At 37.3% G+C, this 23,365-nt stretch overlaps 1 protein-coding gene across 5 annotated transcripts in view; it reads left to right on the top strand.

Moving 5' to 3' along the window:
* Herc6 (HECT and RLD domain containing E3 ubiquitin protein ligase family member 6) overlaps positions 1–23,365 on the top strand; it is an 82,699-nt gene that overhangs the window by 47,471 nt on the left and 11,863 nt on the right. For all 5 annotated transcript variants that reach the window (XM_055612723.1, XM_055612722.1, XM_055612721.1 and 2 more), the window contains exons 12-15: positions 1,916–2,105; positions 11,211–11,365; positions 15,354–15,434; positions 16,221–16,328. In XM_055612723.1, coding sequence (XP_055468698.1) covers positions 1,916–2,105; positions 11,211–11,365; positions 15,354–15,434; positions 16,221–16,328 — 534 coding nt within the window. The remainder of the gene's footprint in view (positions 1–1,915; positions 2,106–11,210; positions 11,366–15,353; positions 15,435–16,220; positions 16,329–23,365) is intronic.

Raw genomic sequence — 23,365 nt, 5'->3', positions numbered from 1 at the left:
GTAATCCCAGCACTCAGGGAGGCAGAGGCAGGCAGATCTCTGTGAGTTTTAGTCCAGCTTGTTTTACGAGCAAGTCCAGGACAGCAAAGGCTACACAGAGAAACTGTCTCAGGGGAAAAAAAAAAACCAAAAAACCAAAACACAACAAAAAAGAATGTTAAATGTAATAAAATAACACACAGAATCTCATACTTTTATCACTGCATATATCATCTCATTTAGCACTATGAAAAGTATAGGCAGACATGATAGGTAAAAAGTAAGGATTCATTACTAGCTGTTCTGGCAGACAAATTCTGAATTTGAAGGGCCTAATCTAATGAAGATTTATTTTTGTCACAGAAGTCCAAAGAGGGATGGAGGAGGAGGGACTTCTAAATAGGTGTTTTCTTTACTTGAGCTCCAATCCAATGTCTCAAGACCCCTATTTTTAAAATCCTTTATTGGATCTGCTGGGTTTGGTCAAATATTGTGTAAAACTACATGAGAGGCCCTAGAGGCCATACCTGAAAGGACTTTAGATCACCTTCACCTTCAGAAGCTAGGAATCACTCATTCATAAGGCTCCGTCCAACTTCAGGGGACACTGAGAAATGTTATCTGCTGTGACCCAAGAAGGAAAAGAAACAAACTTGGTAAGGTGAACCTAAGACAAAATCTGCAAAGCTGACTTTAGTACAGATAGATACGGATTTGCTCTCTTAAACTGAGTGACTTTCTCTAGTGTCTTTTGATTGAGTCTTTCTTTTTTTCTGTGGGGAAGATTTTGCAAAAAGCAAAAACTGCTTGGAAAGGGCCAGGGAGAAGCTGAGGGAGGGAGGATGGGATTGGGAGGGAATAAGGGAGTGGGATACAGCTGGGATACAGAGTTAATAAAATGTAACTAATAATAATAAACAATAAAAAAGCAAAAACTGCTTTGCAAACAATTATTAGAATGACTTATATATGATCATCTGTTACATGAGCCATACCCAACAGACATTCAAATATAAAGACTAACACACAGACATGCATAGTGGCCCATGACTGTAATCCTAGCACTTGAGAGGTACACAGGAAGATGCATTTTATTTTGCTCTGTTTTCCAAAATAAAACCAAACTACCAGCACACTTCAAATTAGTCATAATATAATTTTTTACATATGTTGTATGGTAAAAGTTTGTTCTTGAATCAATAAGTAACGATTCAGAAATTTTGGTTCTGAAGAAAATAAAGACAAAAGTAGATTTTTTTTTTGTGTATGTGTATCTGTATGTAAGAGAGGGTAAAAGCTTTTTTTTTTCTCTTTTCTTTTTTCTCTCTTTTTTTTTCTTTTTTGACATGATCTCCATATCATAGGCTGTGCTGCATCTCCTTACAGTGACACTGAACTTCTGACACTCTTCTTCTAACTCTTGAGTGTTGCACAACCATACTTGGTTTATATGGTGCTCACAGGGCAAAACTAGGGCTCTGTGCACTGTAGACAAGCTTTTTAAGCAATCAAGCTACCTTTTTGGATTTCTTTTCTATATCACTGAAATTGGTTTTTGAAGTTGTGAATCAATTGCAGTCTTCTGGCTAATGAACTTCACATGTGTGTCACTGCGACTAGCTTACAAAATTGTTTCTGGAGAACTTCACATCAGTTTCAAACCAACTATATTCTAAGTATATACCAACTACATGCGGTTTCACTTTATTTCTTTTATGTACCATACAATAAAATAGGCAGATGGCTCACACGAGTACTGCCTCATGGGTATGCAGAGTGCAAGGGTTGATCAATACTTCATTAGTAAGTTCCAGAATGACTAAATGGATTTTCTAATTGGAAGACAGTGAAATGAAGCTTGTAATCATAACTTGTATTCATTTACAGCACTGTCTTCTGTAGCCCAACCTTGTTCTTTGTCTCCTTTTGACCACAGATCACCACATGTCTTGAGAAGAATCTGCTCAGTGGCCTACCATACAATTCTCCACATCAAGAAGCTCTATTGGTTTTTCTTTTGCTCCCAGAATGTCCTGTGATGCAGGATCCTAAGAATTGGAAAGTCCTGACAGTTGAATTTGCAAGGGCTATTTATAAAATGAATCCACAATCATTAGCATTCCTGAGTAAGTTTTGTGTCATTTTACAAATATATTCTGTGGAATCACTTTTGAAGTAGAAATTGTAGCAGACATTAAACAGACATCATAATACTTTTCTGAGTATGTGAAGTTTTGCAAAAATTAACCAAAAGCTTTTATAACCACCACTGTCATCACACAAAGAGAGTGTTGTTCTTAGACTTGGAAGAACTTGGGCATTAGACTTTGTTAACCACACATACCTTACACTTTTTGGTCACATTTTTGAAACTTCAAACATTTGGCCAAGAGTAATAAAAAGCAAGGTTAAACTTCTTATCATAGTTATTTTATTCAAATTATGGATTTTTTGTAATTTTTAGTGAATGTTGAAGGTCTGATGCTTAAAAAATATAGCGAACTATAAACTATCCCTATGCCATCTTCAAAGGAGTTACAGACTCTAATTTCTGTGTGTAAACATCAAACCTCCTTTTATGGTAGTTGCGAAGATGGCTAAGTAGGTAAGTGCATTTGTTCCAGACTCAGCACCCACATAAAAAGCTGGCATGGTTGTATAAACCTGTAACCCCAGAGCTGCAAGGAACAAAGAGAGGAGAGCTGAGGCTTGATAGCTACCAGACAAGCTCCAGATTCAGTGAAAGACCCTCTGTCAAAGGAACAAGGCATAGAATGATAAATCAAGACATTGGACATCCTGCTCTGTCCTGTGTGCATGTGCACACAAATGCATACACGAGCGTATGACACACACACACTTTTATAATAGCCCTCTTTCAACAACTACTAAGTGTTGCTTAAGGACTGCGTTAAATCATCTCTTAAGGTTCCCAGCACTTTAGCATTGCCAATGCAGAGGCCTGGAAAAACAAACTCCAGCTGGTTCAGAACATGGAATGTGCCATAGACAGTTGCTGGCAATCTGCTGCTGCTATTGATAGTAGTAACGTGTATTTCTACGATGTATATAAACTTATACACGAAAGAAAATCAAGGAAGTACAAGTACAGAATTCATTATTAAACTATGTCCTTTTTATTGGTTGAATAAGCAGTGTTTTTAAAATTAAATATAAAAATTATTTTATTTAAAAATTTAAAAATTATAATTAAGTGAATTTATGTGCATTCAGTGTGTGCCAGATCTGATAGAGTCAAGAAGAGAGTATCACCTGTTCTGGAATTAGAGTGACAGACAGTTGTGAACCATCGTGTGGATGCTAGGAACTGAACCTGGGTTTGCTGCAAAAGTAGCAAGGGCTCTTAACCGTGGAGCCATCACTCCACCCCTGTATTTGCATTTTTTTTTCTGGAGATTTTTCTGGGTGTCAGAGTGAACATATGTAATCCCAGCACTTGGATTTTTTTTTCATTACTAATTAAAAGCATTTATTCACAGTCTCTCATTTGGACTAATGGTTCCTTGGCAGTTGTGCTTTTTACACATTTGACAGTAAAATACTTAATTCCAAGTGTAACAACTTAATTGCTTTGAACTTTGAACGGAGTTACATTACTGTAGATTCTTGACGTTTTCAAAGAGTAGCTCTTATTCATTTGTAAACTGCCTTTTTTGCTAACCATTTGGAAAAGCACGATGATATGTGAATATATACTCTAAGACATAATGCCATAAATAACGATTAAAAAAAAAACCAAAAGTGTATTTTTGTCTGTGGCTGTGAAATTACCCAACCTCACTCCACCACTGCCTCTTCCTTTATATATTTATCTTGTTTATAACTTGTTTACAAAAAATGCTAAATCACCACACAATATTGATTTTCAAACAATCAACTCCATAAATACTTAAACTAAAAGAATTACTTTGGCTGTTTCTGATTCTTACCAAACTTTTTTTACTTTCCAGAGGTTTGTAGTTACAAGGACACCCCTTTAACAGCAGAACCCACATAACTAAATACATTGCAGACTGATCCTTTTCAGTAGAAGTTATCCATTTGTTGAAAAGGTGAGACAGAGAGGACAGTATTGTAAATACACTCCAAAGACTAAAACACGCTACAAGGACATTGGACAATCTGATAGACATGTGTGTTTTATTGCCTATAAAACATTTTTTTTGGTTCAATCAATAAGCAATTATCAAGTTTTTACTTATAGACTTCCCAAAACTTTAACACAATAGTTGATAGTGTGAGTTCACAGAAACACACGGTTTCAAGCCCTGAATTCAGGATTAAGTGACTACTACTGAAGCTGTTTGGTTCCATAGTCAGTTTCTATAGGCAAAAATGGAGCGTGTGCTACTTTTCTCATCTCTGTGATAAAGCATCTTAAAGAAAGAATTAGTTTGGTTTTGTTTCACTTGTTCTTGTGGACTGTTTTTCAGACAGGTCTTGCTATAGTCATGGCTGGCCCAGAACTCCCCAGCTAGAGAAGAATGGCATGAGAACCACACGTTTCATGACACATGTTTGCAAATGTAATCGTTTATTTTGTTGTCTTTTGCCTTGTTTTCTTTGAGATGGGATCTTGTTCTGTACCCCAAGGTGGCTTGGAACTCAGAAATCTCCTTGCCTTGACCTCCTGAACAACAAAATCACAGGTCTGGTTCGGCACATTTCTCTGCTTACGCAGTGCCCCTCCACACACACACACACACACACACACACACACACACACACACACACACACACAATGCTGCAATCAGATCTTTAGTGAACACAGGGCCCTAATGGGAACTAGCAATGCTGAACATTGTACTCTCAGGAATCTTTTCAAATAGGGATTAATTACACAATATGTTCAAAGTTCCTGTGTTATATATTGAATCCCTCCATCATTCATAAGCAGGTTTCTTGGTGAATTTTGGAGATATCAGAAATTTCAATATAATAGAGACCAGATATTTGATATAAATTGTGATCCAGAGAATACAAGTCACCTCACATCTCTTACTCCATTTTGATTTGCATCTCCCTGATGACTATAAGGATGTCGAGCATTTCTTTAAGTGTTTCTCTGCCGTTCTATATTCCTCTATTGAGAATTCTCTTTAGCTCTGTACCCCATTTTTTAATTGGATGACTTGATTTGTTGCTGTTTAACTTTAGTTCTTTATATATACTGGATATTAGCCCTCTGTCAGATATAGGGTTGGTGAAGATCCTTTCTCAATCTGTAGGCAGTTCTTTTCTTCTGACAACAGTGTCCTTTGCTTTACAGAAGTTTTTCAATATCATGAGGTTCCATTTATTGATTGTTGTTCTTAGAGCCTGTGCTGTTGGTGTTCTGTTCAGGAAGTTGTCTCCTGTGCCAAAAAGTTCTAGGTTCTTCCCCACTTTTTCTTCCAACCTATTTAGTGTGTCTGGTTTTATATTGAGGTCTTTGATTCACTTGGACTTTAGTTTTGTGCAGAGTGATAAATATGGATCTATTTGCATTTTTCTACATGTAGACATCCAGTTGGACAAACACCATTTGTTGAAGATGCTATTTTTTTCCATTGTATGGTTTTGGCATCTTTGTCAAAAATCAAGTATCCATAAGTGTGTGGGTTTATTTCAAAGTCTTCTATTGGATCCCATTGATCCACCAGTCAGTTTCTATGACAGTACCATGCAGTTTTTATTACTGTTGTTCTATAGTACAGCTTGAGATGAGGGATGGAGATATATCCAGAAGATCTTTTATTGTAGGGGATTATTTTAGTGATTTTGGGTTTCTTGTTATTCCATATGAAGTTGAGAATTTTGGTGTTGGTATTTTGATGGGATTTGCATTGAGTCTGTAGATTGCTTTTGGTAAGATGGTCATTTTTTACTATGTTAATCCTGCCAAGCCATGAGCATAGGAGATCTTTCCATTTTCTGATATCTTCTTCTAATTCTTTCTTCAGAGACTGGAAATTTTTTCTTACAAGCCTTGGCTTGCTTGATTAGAATCACACCATGGTTTATCTCCTTTGTGGCTATTGTGAAGGGTATTGTTTCCTAATTTCTTTCTCAGCCCTTTTATCTTTTATATACAGGAAGGCTACTGATTTCTTTGAGTTAATTTTGTATCCAGCCACTTTGCTGAAGGTGTTTATCAGCTGAAGGAGTTCCCTGGTAGAATATTTGGGGTCATTCATGTATACTACCATATCATCTGTGAATAGTGAAACTTTGACTTCTTTTCTGATTTGTATCCACATGATCTCCTTTAGTTGTCTTATTGCTCTAGCAAGGACTTCAAAAACTATGTTGTAGAGATATGGAGAAAATGGGCAGCCTTGCCTTGTCCCTGATTTCAGTGGGATCAATTAAGTTTTACTCCATTTATTTTGATGTTGACTATAGGCTTGCTGTATATTGCCTTTTCTATGTTTAGGTATGTGCCTTGTATCCCTGATCTCTCCAAGACATTAAACGTGAATGGGTGTTGGATTTTGTCAAATGTTTTTTCAGCATCTAAGGAGATGATCATGTGGTTTTTCTCCTTCAGTTTGTTTATGTGGTGGATTACATTGATGGATTTCCGTATGTTGAACCACCCTTGCATGCCTGGGATGAAGCCTACTTGGTCATGTGAATGATATCTTTGATGTGTTCTTGGATTCTGTTTGCAAGTATTATGTTGAATATTTTTGCATCAATGTTCATAAGGGAGATTGGCCTGAAATTCTCTTTCTTTGTTGGATCTTTGTGAGATTAGGTACCAAGGTGACTGTGGCTTCATGGAATGAGTTTGGTAATGTTCCTTCTGTTTCTAATTTGTGGAATAGTTTGAAGAGTATTGGTGTTATCTCTTCTTTGAAGGTCTAGTAGAATTCTGCACTGAAACCATCTGGCCCTGGGGTTTTTTTTGGATGGGAGACTTTTGATAACAGTTTATATTTCCTTAGGGGATATAGGACTATATAATTGATTTACCTGGTCTCGATTCAGCTTTGGTAAATGGAATTGATCAAGAAATTGTCCATTTCGTTTAAGATTTTCAAATTTTGTAGGCATATAGGCTTTTGAGGTAAGACCTAATGATTGTTTGTATTTTTTCAGTGTCTACCATTATGTGCCCCTTTCATTTCTGATTTTGTTGATTTGGGTAGTGTCTCTCTGCTGTTTAGTTAGTTTGGCTAAGGGTATGTCTATTTTGTTGATTTTCTCAAAAAACAGTACTTGGTTTCATTGATTCTTTGAATAGATTTATTTGTTTCTAAGTTATTGATTTCAGCCCTGAGTTTGATTATTTCCAGCTGTCTACTCCTCTTTTTTAATAGACCCTTTAGGTGAGCCATTTATTTGCTTGCATGAGATGTTTTGAATTTCTTCTTGAAGGCGCTTGAACTTTCCTCTTAGCACTGCTTTCATTGTGTCCCATAAGTTTGGGTATGTTATGCTTTCATTTTCATTGAATTCTAGGAAGTCTTTGATTTTTTTCTTTATTTTCCTGACCCAGCTGTCATTGCATAGTGAGTTGTTCAGTTTCCAAGTGTATGAAGGCTTTTTGCTATTTCTGTTGTTGTTGAGGTCCAGCTTTAGTCCATGGTGGTCAGAATGGATACAAAGGATTAATTCAATCTTCTTGTATCTGTTGAGGCTTGTTTGTGACCACCTATATGGTCTGTTTTAAAGAGGGTTCCATGAGATGCTGAGAAGAAGGTAAATTCTTTTGTGTTTGGGTGAAAGGTTCTGTAGGTGTTTGTTAGGTACATTTGATTCATGACCTCTGTTAGAGTCAATGTTTCTTCATTTAATTCCTGCTTTGTTGACCTATCTTTTTTTGAGAGTGGGGTGTTGAAGCCTTGCACTGCTAATGTGTGAGGATCTATGTGTGGTTTGAGTTTTATTAATATTTCCTTTACAAATGTGGGTGTCCTTGTATTTGGAGCACAGATGTTCAATACTGTGATGTCTTCCTCGTGTAATTTTTTTTTATGAGTATGAAGTGTTCTTCCTCATCTCTTTTGATTAATTTTGGTTGAAAGTATATTTTATTAGATATTAGAATGGCTACTCCTGTTTGCTTCTTGGGTCCATTTGCTTGGAAAACCATCTTCCAGCCCTTTACTCTCAGGTAATGTCTATCTTTGTTTGTTTCTTGTGTGCAACAGCTTGTTGGGTCTTGTTTACGCATCCATTCTATTAGTCTTTTTATTGGCTAATTGAGTCCATTGATGTTGAGAGAAATTAGTGGCCAGTGACTGTTAGATCTTTTGATTTTTGATGCTCATTGTGGGAGTGTGTTTGTGTGCTTGGCTACTTTTAGTTTTGCAGTGGTGAGGTTATTTATTTCCTGTGTTTTCCTGAAAGTACTTATTTTTCTTAGGTTGTATTTTTTTTTTAATATCTTCTGTAACGCTGGATTTGTGTGTAGGTGTTGTTGAAATTTATTTTTCTCGATGAATATTTTATTTTCTCCATCTATGATGACTGAGAGTTTTGCTGGGTATAGCAGTCTGGGCTATCTGTGTTCTCTTAGGGTCTGCATGATATCCTTCCAGGCCCTCCTGGCTTTCATGGTCTCTGTTGAGTAGTCAGGTGTGATTCTGGTGGGTTTGCCATTGTGTGTTACTTGGCCTTTTTTCCTTGCAGCCTTTAGTATTTTTTCTTTGTTCTGTATACTTACTGTTTTGATTATTATGTGGTGGGAACATTTTCTTTTCTGGTCTAATTTGTTAGGTGTTCTGTAGGACTCTTGTATGCTTATAGGCCTCTCCTTTAAGTCGGGGAAATTTTCTTCTATGATTTTGTTGAAAATATTTTCTGTGCCTTGGAGACAGGAATCTTATTTTTCCTCTATTCCTATTATCCTTAGATTTTGTCTTTTCATATTGTCTTGGATTTCTTGGATGATTTTGTGGAATTTTTTAGATTTATTATTTTCTTTGACTGATACATCAATTTCTTCCATTGTATCTTCCACACCTGAGATTCTTTCTTCCATCTTTTGTGGTCTGTTGGTTATGCTTACCTCTGTAGTTCTTGTTTTCTTTCCTAAGTTCTCCCTCTCCATGATTTCCTGTGTTTGTGTTTTCTTTAATTTTTCCAATTCTATCTTCAGATGTTGAACTGTTTTGTTGATTTCCTTCACCTGTGTGACTGTATGTTCCTATTTTTCCTTCAATTCTTTCACCTGTTTGTTTGAACAATCCTTTGTTTCTTTTTATTTCTTTTAGTGATTTAGTCATTTCCTCTCTGAAAGCCACAAACTGTTTAGATGTATCTTTCTGTATTTCCTTACAGATGGCCATAATCTGTTTGACTTTATCTTCCTCTAATTCTTTACGCATTTCATTTGTTTCCACCATTAACCTCTTCATAAGCATAGATGTAAGGTCATCTTCTTGAATTTCACTTATGTTAGGATGTCCAGGGCTACTTGCCGTGGATAACTGGGTTAGGGGGATGCCATATTGCTTTGTGTTTTGTTGGTTGTGCTTTTACACTGGCCTCTGCCTATCTGGCTGCCTCAGGTGTTGGTTGTTAATTTCTGGTTCCTGCTGGAATTTTGGGGTGGGGAGAATTCTCTTGGCAAGGTTCTGAAGGAGGCCTTCTCAGGCTTTTGTGTATGGTCAACCAAATGGTGGTTCTTCTCAGGAGTTGTCAAAGTTCACCTCAGGTGTATGGACCTGTATGGTAACTGTGGTTTTTGGCAGTCAGGAAGGCTCTCCTCTCACCAGGGGAAGTCCTGGAGACAGCTACCCTGCCACTGGGTTTCTTGCTCTGAATTTAGTGAGCTGCTGCTGCTTTTATGCTGTGTTTGCTGGGCACAGCCTTCTTGAAGAACCAGGAGGCCCTGTGGTTTGATCAGTTTAGCTAGGGGTAACTGGTTGCAACTGAAGCAGTATCTAGGGGTTGATCCCATGGCTCCCAGGCTTCTGTAGATCTGAGGTTGGAGCTGTGTGCCCCAGGACCCTAGTGGTAATCAGTGGCACATGAGCACAGCACTCATGTGTGCTGCTGGAGGCCAGAGATTGGAGCCTGTGGGAACCCAGAAACTTTTCCTGAGCTGGGTGTCTTGTGGTCGGACCTGATGTTTCCCCCGCTGTGGGGTTTCCTCCCAACAGGAAGACCCAGTCCTGTTTTGGGGTCCACAGTTCCATTTGGAATGGCAAATAGAGCTCGCAGGCACAGCCAATGGCTCTGCCTTGCTTGCTTGCAGGAACCAGGGAACTTTTTCCTAGAACTTTTTGGGGGTTGTCGGCTGAGCGACTTGAGTGTCAGACCTGTTGTTTCCTTCACTGTGGGGTTTCCTTCTTACAGAGAAACCCAGTCTCTGGTGTCCTGGGGTCCACAGTTCTGTCTGGGATGGTGAGTCGGGCCTGCAGCAGGTCTCTGGGCTGGCTGCTCAGTGCCTGCCAGACCCTGGGACTTTTTCCAGGGATTGTCTGTTTGACCTGAGGTTGGTCCTGATTGCTTCCTTCACCATGAGTTTTTTTTTTTTTCCTGGAAATCCCAGGCTCTGGTGTTGTGGGGCCCACAGGTCAGCCTGGGAAGGTGATCAGAGCATGCAGGCATGTGGCTCTGGGCTGGCAACCAAGTGCCTGCAGGGTCCCGGGAACTCTTCCAGGGTTAAGCTGGTGACCTGAACCCAACTGATTCCCACACTGTGGGGTTCCTCTCACCTGGGAAACACAATCGCTGGTGTTTTAGGGTCCAGCATTCAGTCTGTTGGTCACTGTGAAGTCCCTGCTGTGCTGCTGGTCAGAAACAGTGTCCTCCCAGTGCCACCATCTTGGATCAACCTCAGCATATGATCTTAACCTCAGCACTCATATGATGAATCAGGAAGCCTAGCAGAAATTCAGGGCCAGCCTGGGCTACATATTGAGGACTATGTAACAATACACTATCTCAGAAACAGCAAATCAAATAAGAACAACAAAAGCAAAGAAAACTATGGCCAATCAATTAATCATAAATAAAAACCATTAGCAAGTTTATTTAAATCCTGAATTTGAGTTATTTTAATTTTAATGATATTTTTCAAAATTAAGCTTTCTCCTACTTCTGTTGAGTAGTGTGTTGCTGTGATCATATCCACAGAAGAGTTATTTTATGGTTATGATGGGTGATATGGAAAGTATTGTCTATTTGTTGTCTTAAATATCCCAGCAGAAACTGTGAGGTTTAAGGGATGAGAGGAGAAATATATTTATCATGTTAAATGTTTACACCCTCAGAAAAATGTTGGGCATCTTTAGAAGTTTCTTCTCTGAACATACTGGTGGAGATGCTAAAGAAAGCCATTGTTTCTCAACTTCATGATACAGTTCCAATGGTGCAGGATTGCTCTAACCTTAAAGTTCTTTTAGAAGTGATGAAAGAAGTACATAAGGTAAGGTTTCTTCTAAAGGAATTTACATAGCAGTTTATTAAATAATAATTCCTTAGGTCTCAGCCAGTTAAAAACTTCAAGAATATTTTAATTCAAAATATAATTATATATCATTTCCACCTTCTCTTTTTCCCTAAAACCCATTTTATGTCTTCTCTCTCTTCCCTTCATGTCTTCCCCTTTTTCTCTCTTTCTCAAATGCATGGACTTGTTATTTTTTGTTACATATAAATATGTAAAAATATGTATTGTATTTATCCAACCTACTGAGTGCATTTAGTGGTGCTTCAGGGATGGCCACTTAGTATTAAATAACCAATTAGGAGATAATTCCTGGAGATAACAAATTCTCCCTCTCAGCAGTCTTTAGGTTGGCTATAGTTCTTTTCGTAGAGGTGAGGCACTGTGACATTTCTGTCTTCCACAATAGCATGTCTATTGGTGTTGCCATTGTTCTGACCCAATGTAGGCAACTCTTATTGTTGAGGTATCATGGATGTAGCTTCCGTTTCACTTCTAGGAAACATAGTCATACAATAGACTTCCTGGTCCTTTACCTCTATGTAATTGGGTCTGTGAAACAGATGTCCTCTACATTTTGATCAGTTGTAGTTTCTGTAATGGTCTATATTTGCTACAAAGAGAAACACCCTTGCTAAGGGGTAATTCTTGTAGTAGACACAAGGATCGGTGTTTAGACTACAGTTAGGAATCAATTATACTGGTCTAGTAAAGTGGCAGAAGTAGGTTCTCCTACTGTGACCTCATTAGCCCTGGATAGTTATCTAGGTTTCTGGTACCAGGCATGTTTTCCCTCCTGTTGCGTGGGCCTTACATCTAATCTGAAAGCTGTTTGGTTATTGCCAAGATTTCAGTACTACCTTTAGAGATATTTTGCCATACTGGCAACGCTGTGTGTGGATCATAGTCATCACAGCAGGGTAGAATTGTGGTTGCCTCCTTCCCTTGGCAGCTTTCATAATATGTTCTGAGACTCCAGAGACTATAAAGACTAGACCTCAGGGAAGAGGCTTTCAGGTCAGGACCACATCTAATGCTGATGTCTGAAGTGTACAGTGTCTCCAACATCTGGGAAGCAGCCAACTGCAGGAGCAATAGCCTATGTTGTTTTGGAAGTCTTGAGCTTCCCTGACAAACAACTCTAAAGGGGATTTGTTATGCATGGCACTGGAGTTTTATATATTCTGGATATTAATCCTATGTCAGATGTATAGTAGCAAAGATTCTCTGGTACTCATGGGTTTCCTCTTCACTTTATTCATTTCCTCAACTGCAATTTTTTTTTAAGTTTATGAGGTCCTAAATCTCGATTGTTGGCCTTAAATAGAAGATTCTCCCCTATAACTACATCTTATAGAATATTGCAATTGCTTTCTTCTATCAGTTTCAGGTTTTAATTTGAGGTCTTTGATTTCCTTATAGTTAATATTTGTGCTGTGTGGTAGATGGCTGTCTACTTTGATTATTCTGTGTGAGGATATTTAGTTTTCTCTGCACCATTAGTTGAAGATGCTGTCAAAACTCCCACAGTTGGTGATAAATGGTACCTAATTATGTTTTTTATTTGCTTTTTCCTGGTGACTAATAGTTAATAAAGTTGAAAATACTTTTATGTAGTTATTGGCAGATATATCTTATTTGAAGGTATTTTGGCTTATTTTAAGATTAATTTGTTTTTGTTTTTATTATTGAATTATAATTATATATTTGTGTGTACATATGTGTATATAGTTAGATATATGCAGATTCTTTTAATTATACTTTTCTTTTACTTTATGTATCTATTTCACTTTCTCAGTGGTATCCTTTGAGGCATAACTGTATTGTTGCATTCCTTTTTCCCTCTCTCCCTCATTTCCTCCTTTCTTTCTCTTTTGTGGTGCTGGAGTTGTAACCTAGAGCCTCACAGATGCTAGGCAAGCACTCTATCACAGAACCCTGCTGCATCACACACAACATTTGTTGTTGTTTTGGGGCCAGGGTGTTGCTATCAACTTAAAGCTGGCCCATAACATTTGGTTTTCCTGCCTTAGTATCCAAACCACTAATGTTATAGGCATTTGCCTTGGTGCCCATCTCACAGTTTTTAATTATGGAAAAATATCTTTGTCTCTTTCTGTGTGTCTCCTGCCGCTCTCTCTCTGTTTCTCTGTCAGGGTCTCATGTATCCTTGGCTGGCCTCAAATTTGCTGTATAGTTGAAAATAATCTTGAACCTCTCTCCATCTCCCAATAGCTGAGATTTTAGGCTTAGTCACCTCTTGGTTGTATTTGGCACTGGGGACCTACTCCCGGGCATTGATCATGCTAGGCAAACACTACTAAGATATATCTTCCAGCCTTACCTTTTCTTCTGAAAGTTAAATTTCTAACCATTTCTTATTAGTTTGTAGAAATCTTGTAGAAATTAATAAGCTTTTGTTTCACCTTTCTGTTTCTGTGCATATAATCCTATAATTTAAGAATAATACAGTTTTTGTTACTTTAATTTTTTTGGCTGTAGTATATAAAAGTTGTACATGCATGACTTCTGATATGATTGATTTGTGAGTATTGCTTCTTATGGGAACTGTTGTACCCCTTACACACATAGAAACCATTTCTGATTACCTACAAGTGGACAGTACATACCCGCAGACAGTTTCTGCAAAGAAACCTTTCTTTTTAATTTATGTGTATGGATGTTTTGCTTGCATGCCTGTCTGTACACCACTTATGTATAAATATCTGTGCAGGCCAGAAGAGAGTGCTACGTCCCACATAACTGGAGTTACAGATGGTTGTAAGCCATCATGTGGCCCTGGGACTTGAACTCAGGTTTAGAAGAGCAGCCAGTGCTCTTAACTGCAGAGCCATCTCTCCAGCGATTCTGCAGACAAACCTTTAACATCCTCATTGGCTTGCCCTGAGTGACACCAAACACCCAGGTTGAATTGCTGTGGGAAACTATGTGGACATAAGCACAAAATATTACTGTCTGCATTTAGGATGATGTTTGCTGATTACTGTTTGTATAGAAAGCATATGTAGCAGAATTATTTATTTTTAAAAAGTTTTTGACTAAGATAACAGCAACTTATTCTCAGTGTCATAGGTTTCTTGATTTAAAGGCCTAGCAGTCAGAACAGGGAGCCTCTGGGGCTATGTCCCAGGAGTTCTTACACCTATCTGCTCTTGGAAGTTGTAATTTAAAATGGTTCTTCTGTCAACTTAGACTTGTCTGAGAGCACTTGTGTCATCTCCTTCTCCCCAGTGTTCTGACATGGAATGAAATCTCCCCCAGGATATTTTTTTTAAATTAAATTTATTGAAAAGATCTTTATAAAATGCCCACGAGTATCTTATATGGATTGGATATACACACAATATTTCCTCCAGTATCATAAATACATACATGTGAAATTGAAAAAGCAAGATAACGTACATACAAATTGATACTCAATTAGCATTTGTAGAGATAAGTAAAGGGGGGAAACTCAACTCTCCTACAAATGCATTTAGAAAGGAAAGATACTATGGAGAAGCCAGGATTTTTTTTACTGACTGATAGATATCATGTGTATGAAAAATTACTTTTTGTTGTTTTCTGATTTAGTGTGTCTTGTTTGTTTGTTTGTTTGTTTGTTTGAGATGGGGTTTCTCTGTGTAACCTTGGCTATCCTGGAACTCACTCTGTAAACCAGGATGGCCTTGAACTCAGAGACCCACTTGCTTCTGCCTCCCCAGTGCTGGAATGAAAGGTATGGTGCACCACCACCTAGCAGGTGGAAAATTCTTGAGTGACAGAATTTGATTTTCTAGTGAAAGATGCTGAGTGAAGGTTATCCCACTCAACTCAACTAGCCTAAAACATACTTACTCCATCACTGATAATTGCATATTTAGATGTGCCTATAAATAAATCTAGGTGTTACACTTTACCTAATTTATTAATAGAAAGTGAAATTCCAGGTCATGTTCTCTTTAAGGCTAACCATCAACTTCCAGAAAGTGCTTTCATCATAAGTGAGCTTCCTGCCATCTTGAACTTTCCTAGAGATAACAATCTGGTAAGTATAACATATACCCTTGTAGGTATGTTCATGATTTTTAGATCAGAAAATGTCCTTGTTACAATACTAAATTAGCTAAATTGCATGGCCATAGAAAACTTAAACATTTTGCTTATAAAACAAATTTATTTTCTTACAAATGTGCCTCTAAGGGCTAGACATATAGCTCATGCTAAATGAATGGAGGCCCAAATTCTGATGTCCAGTACTATATAAACTAGGTATGGCAGTGCACGCCTGTAATCTCAACACTTTGATGGAGGACAGCACATCAAAAGTGTAAGGCCAGGGCTGGAGAGATGGCTCACTGGTTAAAAGAACTGGATGCTCTTCCAGGGGACCTGAGTTAGTTCCTAGAACCCATATGGTAGTTCACAACTGTCTGCAACTCCAGCTCAAAGGGGATCAGGTGCTGTCTTCTGGCATCTTTAGGCACTGCAGACACTGCACAGGTGTGGTACATAGACACACATGCAACAATAAAATTATACACTTAAAACAATAAAATAATTTGAAAAGTTCAAAATATTTTTTTAAAAAAGAAGTGAAAGCTCATCTGGTACATAATGAGTTTGAGGTCAATCAGGGATATATGGCATTTTGTCTCAAAAAACAAAAAAGATAGACAGAAGGAAGCAGGGGTGCTTTGCTGTAATTAGACTTAAAAAAATAGGTTCAAGACATCACAGCAGTAAATAAAGTGATAAAGTTAAGGACAGGAATAAATGTTATTTTTCTTTCATTGTCAAAATTGTTGTTTGCTTATATTTCTTTCTTTTTAAGTTGTTTGCAGAATTTTTCATCATTATTGCTTCCGATGATTTTCTGTTTATCTTTGATTTGCCATCCAAAATTAAACTAATGCGATTTAACCTAAATGCAGAACTGTGGGTATGTATGTTTTCCGTTACTATGACAAAATAACTGAGGCTGTATACTTTATAAAGAGATGTATTTAGCTCAAGGTTTTAGAGGTTCACCAACACGATGTAGAAATCTTGATAAAACCATTCTCATTTCTTCACTGCCCTGTCTCCCCTACCACCATTAAAACATGAGAACCACAAAAGGATCTTGCCATGTGCTAAAGAGGCCAATTGTGTTGGATGGCTCACTTTATAACAACCTGTTCTCACAAGAAATAACCGGCTCTGTCAGTCTAATAGTAATCTCCTCCAAGGGTCATGTCTCATAACCTTGTTATCTTCCTGGGATCCAATTTAAAAATTAATTATTGCACACTGGAAACAAAGCTTTACATGAATCTTTGGAGATATGGTCAAATGATATTCAAGCCAATATTGGTAATCATTTTTTAATAAAAAATGTAAAGCATATATAAAATAAAAATAATAATACCTTTCATCAAGACATCAGGTATAAACATTTTACCACATGTGTTGGTGTACTACTTTTGTTAATTTTGCAGTTATTACTAGTTCTTTATTCTGAAGTATTTCAAAGAAATCTAGCTCAATGTTTTTTCAGCATCCAATCCTTTAATCTGATAATTCTGGTCACCTCATTTCTCATTTCTGATTTTGTCATTTAAGGAGTTACTGCACGTTTCTTCCAGTTTATTTTTTCTTGACAAAACTTTTAACACTTTTTAATAGATAAGTTATCTAATAATTTCATCTCTTATTTTGTTAAGTGTCAACACAGCAGTATTTCTGATCTTAATATGTCTAAGTCATTATCTAGAATTGTGAAAATAATGTTTCCTGATTAATTCAGGCTCTTTGATTACTCACAGAACAAATAAGTATAATGAAGTATACTTGTATACTTCAAAGAAGTATAATCTTTTCTTTTTCATTATTAAATGTCTTGAGAGTAAAATTTTTATTTAGTTTACCAATCTATGTTCCTACCAGCAGTGAATGAAACCCCTCTTTCACAAGAGCAGAATGCTTATGACCTTTTCTAGTTTGGCGAGTTAATCATGATTCAGTTTAATTTGTGTTTCTCATTAGTTCTCATCCAGTTCTCACTTTCTGTGACATCATTTCTCTATTTGAATATTCCTAGTCAGCTGTTCTTTTTCTCTCCTCTTCTTCTCCATTTGATTTTAACTATTGCTATGTTTTTAGTGTCAATTTTTAGATTTTGAGTTTCTCAGAGCTTGACTTATAAGCATAAACATATTTTAATACTATTTTATTAATTCTTTGAGAATATCATATCTCATCAAACTCCTCCCAGATCCACCTTCAATTCTCTACATACGAAATTTAGTATTCTTTTTTTGATGGACAATGAGTTTTATTTATTATTAAATATTAAACCCAAATAATAAATATTTACATAAAAGTATATAACAATTTCAATTGATTAAAAAATCATTAAAAATATGAGTTATCCTTTATGATAAACACTCTATTAATAAAGAATACAGAAATTTCTTCATTTCATTAACATGTCAATAGCAAAGTTAGAATTCATATTTGCTTTATAATGTTCTCCATGCTTGTCTCACATTGTCTGCTCATCCTTATAGTATAATTATGCAAAACAAACAAAAACCTGTACATACTGGAAGAGAAAAAATGTATACAGTAGTAGTATTATGTTGAAACTCCCAGAAAAATAACAAAATTCTAAAAGCAATAATTGAATACTAGGTACTGGTAGGATACAAGAAGTTAATTGCTTTCCTTAAACCATGAATGAACTGAGAGGCAAATCTACTGTAATATTCATCATTAGTGACATAGGGAATGATATTCATACTTATTATTTTAGTAATAAAATATGTATTAGCAACATGAAAGGAAAACAGAAAATAAAGAAGCAGGTTTGTGTATGTGTCAGGCTTGTCTGAAGTATGTATATACTTTTTTTAAATTTTTATTAGTTACACTTTATTCACTTTGTATCCCCCTGTGGTTCCCTCCCTCCTCCCGTCCCAATCCCTCCCTTCCCAATTCCTCCCTTCCTCCACCCTCTGCCTGTATGCCCCTCCCCAAGTCCACTGATAGAGGAGGACTTCTTATCCTTCCTTCTGATCCTAGTCATTAGGTCTCATCAGGAGTGGCTGCCTTGTCTTCTTCTGTGGCATGGTAAGGCTGCTCAGGGGGAGGTAATTAAAGAGCAGGCCAATCAGTTCATGTCAGAGACAGTCTCTGTTCCTATTACAATGGAACCCACTTGGATACTGAACTGCTATGGGCTACATCTGTGCAGGGGTCTTAGGTTATCTCCATGCATAGTCCTTGGTTGGAATAGCAGTCTCAGGAAAGACCCCTGTGCTCAGATTTTTTTTGGTTCTGTTGCTCTCCTTATGGAGTTCCTGACCTCTCCAGATCTTACTGTTTCCCACTTCTTTCCTAAGATTCCCTGCACTCTGCCCAAAGGTTGCCCATAAGTCTCAGTATCTACATTGATAGTCTGCAGGGCAGAGCTTTTCTGAGGTCCTCTGTGTCAGGCTCCTGACTTGTTCTCTCTTTTCTCCTTCTTTTGATGTCCAGCCTCTTTGCCTTTCTGAATAGGAATTGAGCATTTTAGCAAGGGTCCTCCCTATTGATTAGTTTCTTTAGGTGAACAGATTTTAGTAGGTTTATCCTATATTATATGTCTATATGAGTGAGTATATACCGTGTGCATCTTTCTGCTTCTGGGATACCTCACTCAGGATGATCTTTTCCAGATTCCACCATTTACCTGCAAATTTCATGATTTCCTTGCTTTTAATTGATGAGTAGTATTCCATTGGATAAATATACCACAATTTGTACATCCATTCCTCCACTGAGAGGCATCTGGGCTGTTTCCAGATTCTGACTATTAAATAAGGCTGCTACAAACATGGTTGAGCAAATGTCCTTATTGTGTACTTGAGAATCTTTTGGATATATGCCTAGGAGTGGTATAGCTGGATCTTGAGGAAGCGCTATTCTTAGTTGTCTGAGAAAACGCCAGATTGCTTTCCAAAGTGGTTGTATAAGTTTACATTCCCACCAGCAGTGGAGGAGGGTTCCCATTTCTCCACAACCTCTCCAACAAGTATTATCACTTGAGTTTTTGATCTTAGCCATTCTGATGGGTGTAAGGTGAAATCTTAGGGTTGTTTTGATTTGCATTTCCTTGATGGCTAATGAGGTTGAGCATTTCTTTAAGTGTTTCTCTGCCATTCGATATTCCTCTGCAGAGAATTCTGTTTAGCTCTGTACCCCATTTTTAATTGGATTACTTGATTTTTTGTTGTTTAACTTCTTTATTTCTTTATATATTCTGGATATTAGCCCTCTGTCAGATATAGGGTTGGTGAAAATCCTTTCTCAGTTTGTACGTTGTTGTTTTGTTCTGATGACAGTATCTTTTGCTTTACAGAAGCTTTTCAGTTTCATGAGGTCCCATTTATTGATTGTTGATGTTAGAGCCTGTGCCGTTGGTGTTCTGGTAAGGAAGTTGTCTCTTGTGCCAAATGAGTTCTAGGCTCTTCCCACTTTTTCTTCTAACTGATTAAGTGTGTCTGGTTTTATGTTGAGGTCTTTGATCCACTTGGACTTTAGTTTTGTGCAGGGTGATAAGTATGGATCTATTTGCATTTTTCTACATGTAGATATCCAGTTAGACCAGCACCATTTGTTGAAGATGCTGTCTTTTTTCCATTGAATGGATTTGGCATCTTTGTTAAAAATTAGGTGTCCATAAGTGTGTGGATTTATGTCAGGGTCTTCTATTGCATTCCATTGATCCACCAGTCTGTTTCTATGCCAGTACCATGCAGTTTTTAGTATTGTTACTCTAGTACAGCTTGAGATCAGGGATGGAGATACCTCCTGAAGATCTTTTACTGTAGAGAATTGTTTTAGCAATTCTGGGTTTCTTGTTGTTCCATATGAAGGTGAGAATGTTTCTTTCAAGGTCTGTAAAGAATTGTCTTGGTAATTTGATGGGAATTTCATTGAATCTGTAGGTTGCTTTTGGTAAGATGGCCATTTTTATTATATTAATCCTGCCAAGCCATGAGCATGGGAGATCTGTCCATCTTCTCATATCTTCTTCTAATTCTTTCTTCAGAGACCTGAAATTTTTTTCATACTACTCTTTGACTTGCTTGGTTAGGTTCACACCTTTGTGGCTATTGTGAAGGGTGTTGTTTCCCTAATTTCTTTCTCGGCCCTTTTGTCCTTTGTATACAGGAAAGCTACTGATTTTTTTGAGTTATATCCAGCCACTTTGCTGAAGGTGTTAATCAGCTGTAGGAGTTCCCTGGTAGACTTTTTGGGGTCACTCATATATACTATCGTATCATCTGCAAATAGTGATAATTTGACTTCTTCTTTTCCAATTTGTATCCCCTTGATCTCCTTCAATTGTCTTATTGCTCTAGCTAGGACTTCAAGAACAATGTTGAAAAGATATGGAGAGAGTGGACAGCCTTGCCTTGTCCCTGATTTCAGTGGGAATGATTTAAGTTTCTCTCCATTGAGTTTGATGTTGGCTATAGGCTTGCTATATATTGCCTTTACTATGTTCAGGTATGTGCCTTGTATCCCTGATCTCTTCAATACTTTAAACATGAATGGATGTTAGATGCTGAAAAGGCATTTGACAAAATCCAAGGACATGATCATGTAGTTTTTCTCCTTCAGTTTGTTTATGTGGTGGATCACATTGATGGATGTCCGTATATTGAACCACTCCTGCATGCCTGGGATGAAGCCTACTTGGTCATAGTGGATGATGTCTTTGATGTGATCTTGGATTCGGTTTGCAAGTATTTTTTTGAGTATTTTTGCATCAATGTTCATGAGGAAGATTGGCCTGAAATTCTCTTTCTTTGTTGGGTCTTGTGAGGTTTAGGTACCAAGGTGACTGTGGCTTCATAGAATGAGTTTGGTAGTGTTCCATCTGTTTCTATCTTGTGGAATAGTTTGAAGAGTATTGGTGTTAGCTCTTCTTTGAAGGTCTGTTAGAATTCGGCGCTGAAACCATCTGGCCCTGGGCTCTTTTTGTATGGTAGACTTTTGATGACAGCTTCTATTTCCTTAGGGGATATAGGACTACTTAATTGGTTTACCTGGTCTTGATTCAGCTTTGGCATGAAGAATCAGTCAAGAAAATTATCCATTTCATTTAGATTTTCAAATTTTGTGGCATATAGACTTTGGAAGTAAGACCTAATTATTGTTTGGATTTCTTCAGTGTCTGTGGCTATGTCCTTCTTTTTGTTTCTGATTTTGTTGATTTGGATAGTTTCTGTCTGCCTTTTAGTTAGCTTGGGTAAGGGTTTGTCTATCTTGTTTATTTTCTCAAAGAACCAGCTCTTGGTTTCATTGATTCTTTGAATTGTTTTATTTGTTTCTAATTTATTGATTTCAGCCCTGAGTTTGATTATTTCCAGCCGTCTATTCCTCTTTGGTGTGTCTGCTTCTTTTTTTCCTAGGGTTTTTAAGTGAGCCATTAAGTTGCTTGAATGAGCTTTCTCGAATTTCTTCTTGAAGGCACTTAGTGCTATGAACTTTCCTCTTAGCACTGCTTTCATTGTGTCCCATAAGTTTGGGTATGTTGTGCCTTCATTTTCATTGAATTCTAGGAAGTCTTTAATTTCTTTCTTTATTTCTTCTCTGACACAGCTGTCATTTAGAAGCAAGTTGTTCAGTTTCCATGTGTGTGTAGGCCTTTTGCTATTTTTGTCATTGAGGTCTGGTTTTAGTCCATGGTGATCAGATAGGATACAAGGGATTATTTTAATCTTCTTGTATCTGTTGAGGCTTGCTTTGTGACCAACTGTATGGTCTATTTTGGAGAAGGTTCCATGAGGTGCTGAGAAGAAGGTAAATTCTTTTGAGTTTGGGTGAAAGGTTCTGTAGATGTCTGTGACGTCCATTTGATTCATGACCTCTGTCAGAGTTATTGTTTCTTTGTTTAATTTCTGTTTTGTTGACTTGTCCTTTGTTGAGAGTGGGGTGTTGAAGTCTCCCACTATTAATGTTGGGGGTCTATGTGTGGTTTAAGTTTTATCAATGTTTCTTTTACAAATGTGGGTGCCCTTGCATTTGGGGCATAGATGTTCAGGATTGTAATATCTTCCTTATGGATTTTTCCCTTGATGAGTATGAAGTGTCCTTCTCTATCTCTTTTGATTGATTTTGGTTGAAAATCTACTTTATTAGATATTAGGATGGCTACTCCTGCTTGTTTCTTGGGTCCATTTGCTTGGAAAACTATGTTCCAGCCCTTTACTCTCAGGTAATGTCTATCTTTGTGATTTAAGTGTGTTTCTTGTATGCAAACAGATTGTTAGATCTTGTTTATGCATCCATTCTGTTAGTCTGTGTCTTTTTATTGGAGAATTGAGTCCATTGATGTTGAGGGAGATTAATGACCAGTGGCTGTTAGATCCTTTGATATTGATGTTGGCTATGGTAGTGTGTTTGTGTGTTTGGCTACTTTTGTTTTGCTGTAGTGAGGTTATTTTCTATGATTTCTTGAAAGTAGTTAGTTTTCTTGTGTTGTATTTTTTATTCTAGTATCTTCTGTAATGCTGGATTTGTGTGTAGCTATTGTTGAACTTTGTTTTTGTCATTGAATATCTTGTTTTCACTGTCTATGAGGACTGAGAATTTTGCTGGGTACAGTAGCCTAAGCTGACATCTGTGTTCTCTTAGGCTCTGCATGATATCCGTCCAGGCTCTTCTGGCTTTCATAGTTTCTGTTGAGTAGTCAGGTGTGATTCTGATGGGTTTGCCATTATACGTTACTTGGCCTTTTTCCCTTGCAGCTTTTAATATTTTTTCTTTGTTCTGTATACTTACTGTTTTGATTATTATGTGATGGGAGGATTTTCTTTTCTGGTCTAATTTATTAGGTGTTCTGTAGGCCTCTTGTATTCTTATAGACTTCCCCTTTATGTTGGGGAAATTTTCTTCAATGATTTTGTTGAAAATATTTTCTGGGCCTTGGAGGAGGGAACCTTC

This window comes from Psammomys obesus, unplaced genomic scaffold, assembly GCF_907164565.1.
Source record: "Psammomys obesus unplaced genomic scaffold, mPsaObe1.curated_primary_1811, whole genome shotgun sequence".
NCBI lineage: Eukaryota > Metazoa > Chordata > Mammalia > Rodentia > Muridae > Psammomys > Psammomys obesus.
This window is presented reverse-complemented; position numbering and strand designations above follow the sequence as displayed.